We start from the raw sequence: 4,297 nt of genomic DNA, 5'->3' as shown, positions 1-4,297 counted from the left end.
AGCCTTTGTTGCTAAACACACAAACACTGCAATGTAACACTCCACCTTTGTTTTTGACTTTCTGGTTCCAGTTTTGATGTAAATAGGACCGGCAAAGTCAATTCCAGAATTTGTGAAAGGTCTTGTTAGTTCTACTCTATGTTTTGGTAGTTGTCCCATTAATTGTTCTGGTCCAGACGCCTTTAATCTTTGACATGTAATACACATTCTAATAACTTTCTTGATGGCATTTTTACCATTAGGTATCCAATACCTTTGCCTTAGTGATGCTAGCATTAACTGACATCCAGAATGTAGCAATCGCCTGTGTTCATGTTCTATAATTAGTCTTGTTAGGTGATGATCTGGTGGTAGAATAATTTGATGTTTAGCATCAAATTCAAGTTCAGACATCTTTAATCTTCCACCAACTCTTAGTAATTGTTGATCACATATGAAAGGATTGAGAGACAAGAGTTTGCTCTTATTGCTAACTCTTCCACTTTCTTTAAGATCAGCCATTTCCTTAGCATAAACTGAATTTTGAACTTCTCGTATTAGTCTGATTTAAACTTCTTCAATTTCTTCCAAAGTAAGAGCGTCTACATTTCTTCTTGATGCTTCTACTTTAGCATTCTTGGAAAACCGCATGCAATAAGCCAAGACTCTCTGAAGTTTGTTCAAAGTAGAGAATCTTTCGATCATACTATTATCTTGAGTTGTCACTAAGTAACTTGATTTTAATTTCTTCTGTTCAGGAATCTCTCTGAGTGGGGCAGGCTCCGTCTTAGGCCAATCAAGTGAAGAACACTGTAACCATTGAGGACCGTTCCACCACAAACTATTATGTATTAACTTGTTCCTCTTGATATAATATCTGCAGGATTTTCACTTGAAGCGACGTGTCTCCATTCTCCTCCCACTTCTTGTACCTCAGCAACTCGATTGCCAACAAATGTTTTCCATCTATTTGGACTTGCTCTTAACCATGCTAAGACCACCATAGAATCTGTCCACATATATACCTGGGATATTCGTTGTTTTAATGCCTTAGTTACCTTCTTGACAAGTTTTGATGACAACACTGCTGCACATAACTCTAAGCGAGGCAGGGAAATCTTCTTTATGGGCGCCACTTTGGACTTAGCACATAATAGCTTCGAAGTAACTTGACCATCCTTGTTGACGGATCTTAAATATACACATGTCCCATAAGCCTTTTCTGAAGCGTCTGAGAAAGCGTGAACTTGAATGTCTATCAAGGTACCTGATTGAAGAACCATTCTGTCTACACTGATATATGATAATGAAGGAATGAATTCAAGTACTGTCTTGCATCTTCGCTGTAGTTCTTTAGGAAGTGTTTCATCCCACCCCAATCCTGCTTGCCACAGATCTTGAAGAATTATCTTACATACGATTGTTATTGGACTAACAATTCCCAAAGGATCAAAGATTGAAGCACTAATACCCAACATCTTGCGTTTTGTTAAATTATTATTCGACCTTTGATTTAGAGTGAATCCATTCATCACTTGAAGTTGATCAGTTGCTGGATGCCAAAGTAATCCTAATGTTTTGACTTGACCCTTATCGTCTAAGCGTAATGGAAGTTGTGTTTCTCTCAATTCTTCAGAGACGGATTCCAATAACTCAGTACTGTTGGAACACCACTTTCTTAGCAAAAAACCACCCTTTTGTAGCATTTGTATTAATTCGTCCTTTATCTTTAAAGCTTCCTCCAAACTTTCAACCCCTGAAATACAATCGTCAATATAGAAGTCATTCTTGAGAATTTGTGCTGCCTTCGGATATTCACAAGCTTCTTCTGCACTTAATTGCTGGAGACAGCGAGTAGCAAGGAAAGGCGCTGAGGCTGTTCCTTATGTGACAGTCTTTAATTCATATACCTTAATGGGTTCTTCTTCTGATCTTCTCCACAAGATCTTCTGGAATTTACAGTCACGCTCACCAATCAAAATCTGTCGATACATCTTCTCTATATCTGCAGTAAAAGCTATAGGGTAGGTGCGAAATCTTAATATAATTGACTGCAAATCGTCTTGTACAGTTGGACCAACTTTGAGAACATCGTTGAGTGAAATGCCACTAGTTGAGCATACGGATGCATCAAATACTACTCTAGTCTTCGTAGTAGTACTAGCTTCCTTAATAACTGGATGATGAGGCAAGTAATATCCTTGAGTAATATTAGAGTTGCCTTCCACTTCCTTCATATGTTCCAAAACTTCATACTCTTCAAGGAATGCCACATAATCTGTGCGTAACTTGGGGCATCTATTTAACCTTTTTTCTAATTGTTGTAAACGCTGAACAGCTGTCTTATAACAATCACCTAACTGGATCACTTCTTGTTTGAATGGTAGTCTCACTATAAAGCGTCCTGTTGAATGTCTTCTAGTGTTTGCGACAAAATGTTCTTCACACACCCTTTCTTCTTTCGATATAGGAGTTTCTTGAATATCTTCTATTTTCCAAAACTTCTGCAGCTGATGGCTTAAATCATCGTTGTTGTGCAAAAAGAATGTTCGATGTTCTGGCGTGAAGTTGTTGTGCTTTGGCATCTGATATTGTCCTGAAACTATCCATCCTAACTCTGTATTTTGGAGAACTGGAAATGCTCCTGGACGCACCTGTTGTCCTGCTTTGAGTAGACTAAAGAAAATTCCAGCACCTAACAGCAAATCAATCTTACCAGACTTGTTGAAATTAGGATCCGCTAACTGTTAATTCGGTGGAAAGTTCCATTCTTTAATGTCAATATCAGCATCAGGTAAATTTCCCGCTATTTTGGGCAATACAAAACACTCAACATCTACACTAAAATCACTTACAGCAGATAATACTTGTAACTTACTTCCGTATTTAACGTTGCAACTTACATTATTAATACCTTGTACAGGAACATTGATAGGAAATTTCTTTAATTTTAACCTTTGAATGAGAGATTCTGTTGCAAAATGAGATTGGGAACAACTATCAAGCAAAGCCCTAACCATATGTAATTTACCATTGCAATCTTTAACTTGAACAACTGCAGTTGAAAGTAAAACACGCACATTACTTTTAGGCTTCACAGAGCAATAAGTACTAGTATTAACAACTTCCTGTCCTTGAGACACTGACTTTTCCCCTACAGGTTCCGTAACAGAATCATTTTCAACACTGGCAGCATGATTAGGCTGTGATTTCTTAAAATCACTATGCAATAACGTGTGATGCTTGAGATTACATATTTTGCATGCACTTAGCGAACAATCTTTCGCTACATGGTTGACAACTTTCAAACAATTAAAACAAAGTTTGTTTTGTTTCGCAAAACTTAATCTTTGGATACACTTAATTTCTGAAACTCATTACACTTGTGTAACGCATGACTTTGTTGACAAAACGAACACAAAACATTAGTACTCACATAAGATTGTCTAGCATTTTTTACATCCTTAACAACATTAGATTTACTGACATGCGACTTTGATTGTGTAGACTTTACCAATTCTAAGGCCTGGCATTTATTTTCTAAAAAGACATGAAGTTCTTCTAAACTAGCAAACTGTTCCCTATTTGTTTGATTTTCAAAGTCTTTACGTGTTTGTTCATCTAACTTTTCCAAAACTAGGTGTGTTAACAATATATTCTCCAAAGGAGTATCTAACTGTAACGCCTTAAGTGCATTTACGTTACTTATAGTTTGATTTAATAATGTCCTTAAGTCCGCCACTGAATCTTTACAGACAGTCGGTAATGAAAACAATGCCTTTACGTGAGCAGTTGCTATTAGCTTTGGATTATTATACCTTTTGCATATCATTTCCCAAGCAAGTTTGAAATTTTCACCTGTCACTGGTATATTCTTAACTAATTTGCTTGCTTCACCTGATAATGAGGACAACAAATAATGAAATCTTTGAATATCATCTAAGCTCTGATTGCTTACAACCAAACTACTGAAAGTATCATGAAAATGTCTGAAATCTATAACTTGACCTTTAAATGTTGGTAGCTTTATGACTGGTAATTTTAGACACCCTGTATTCGCGGTTGAATCACCTGACGAACTTCTATTGCTACTACTAGCCTTCTCAGCTGTTTCAACAATTGACGTCATTTTTGCAAGAGTATCGTAGTAAGTAGCTTCAAACAACTCTCTATCCTGTGTGTATTCATCGTTTTCGTCCTTTAATTCAAGCGGTTTTGCACTTCATCATATTCTTTGAATATATTGGGTAAACGTGCACACCTAACTTTAATTTGCATTACATCACCGTCTGCTCCAAATTGTTCAACAAATGTCTTC

General features: G+C 36.7%; 2 protein-coding genes across 2 annotated transcripts; both read right to left on the bottom strand.

Annotated features, from left to right (window-relative positions):
- Positions 1–830: 830 nt before the first annotated feature.
- Positions 831–1,685, bottom strand: LOC145685007 (uncharacterized). The gene has a single exon (XM_081757347.1). It carries the CDS (start codon positions 1,683–1,685, stop codon positions 831–833), a length of 855 nt encoding a protein of 284 aa, XP_081613473.1.
- A 177-nt stretch (positions 1,686–1,862) lies between these two features.
- On the bottom strand, positions 1,863–2,564 carry LOC145685006 (uncharacterized). Its single transcript, XM_081757346.1, has one exon. It carries the CDS (start codon positions 2,562–2,564, stop codon positions 1,863–1,865), a length of 702 nt encoding a protein of 233 aa, XP_081613472.1.
- Positions 2,565–4,297: the final 1,733 nt, after the last annotated feature.

This window comes from Thermobia domestica, chromosome 5 (genome assembly GCF_964235325.1).
Source record: "Thermobia domestica chromosome 5, izTheDome1.hap1.1, whole genome shotgun sequence".
Classification (NCBI taxonomy): Eukaryota; Metazoa; Arthropoda; class Insecta; order Zygentoma; family Lepismatidae; genus Thermobia; species Thermobia domestica.
Note: the sequence above shows the minus strand (reverse complement) of the source record. Positions and strands in the feature narration are given on the sequence as shown.

Excerpts from the sequence above, each read along its gene's own strand:
- LOC145685007 (XM_081757347.1), bottom strand. The coding sequence starts at position 1,685 with ATGCTACAAAAGGGTGGTTTTTTGCTAAGAAAGTGGTGTTCCAACAGT.
- LOC145685006 (XM_081757346.1), bottom strand. The coding sequence starts at position 2,564 with ATGCCAAAGCACAACAACTTCACGCCAGAACATCGAACATTCTTTTTG.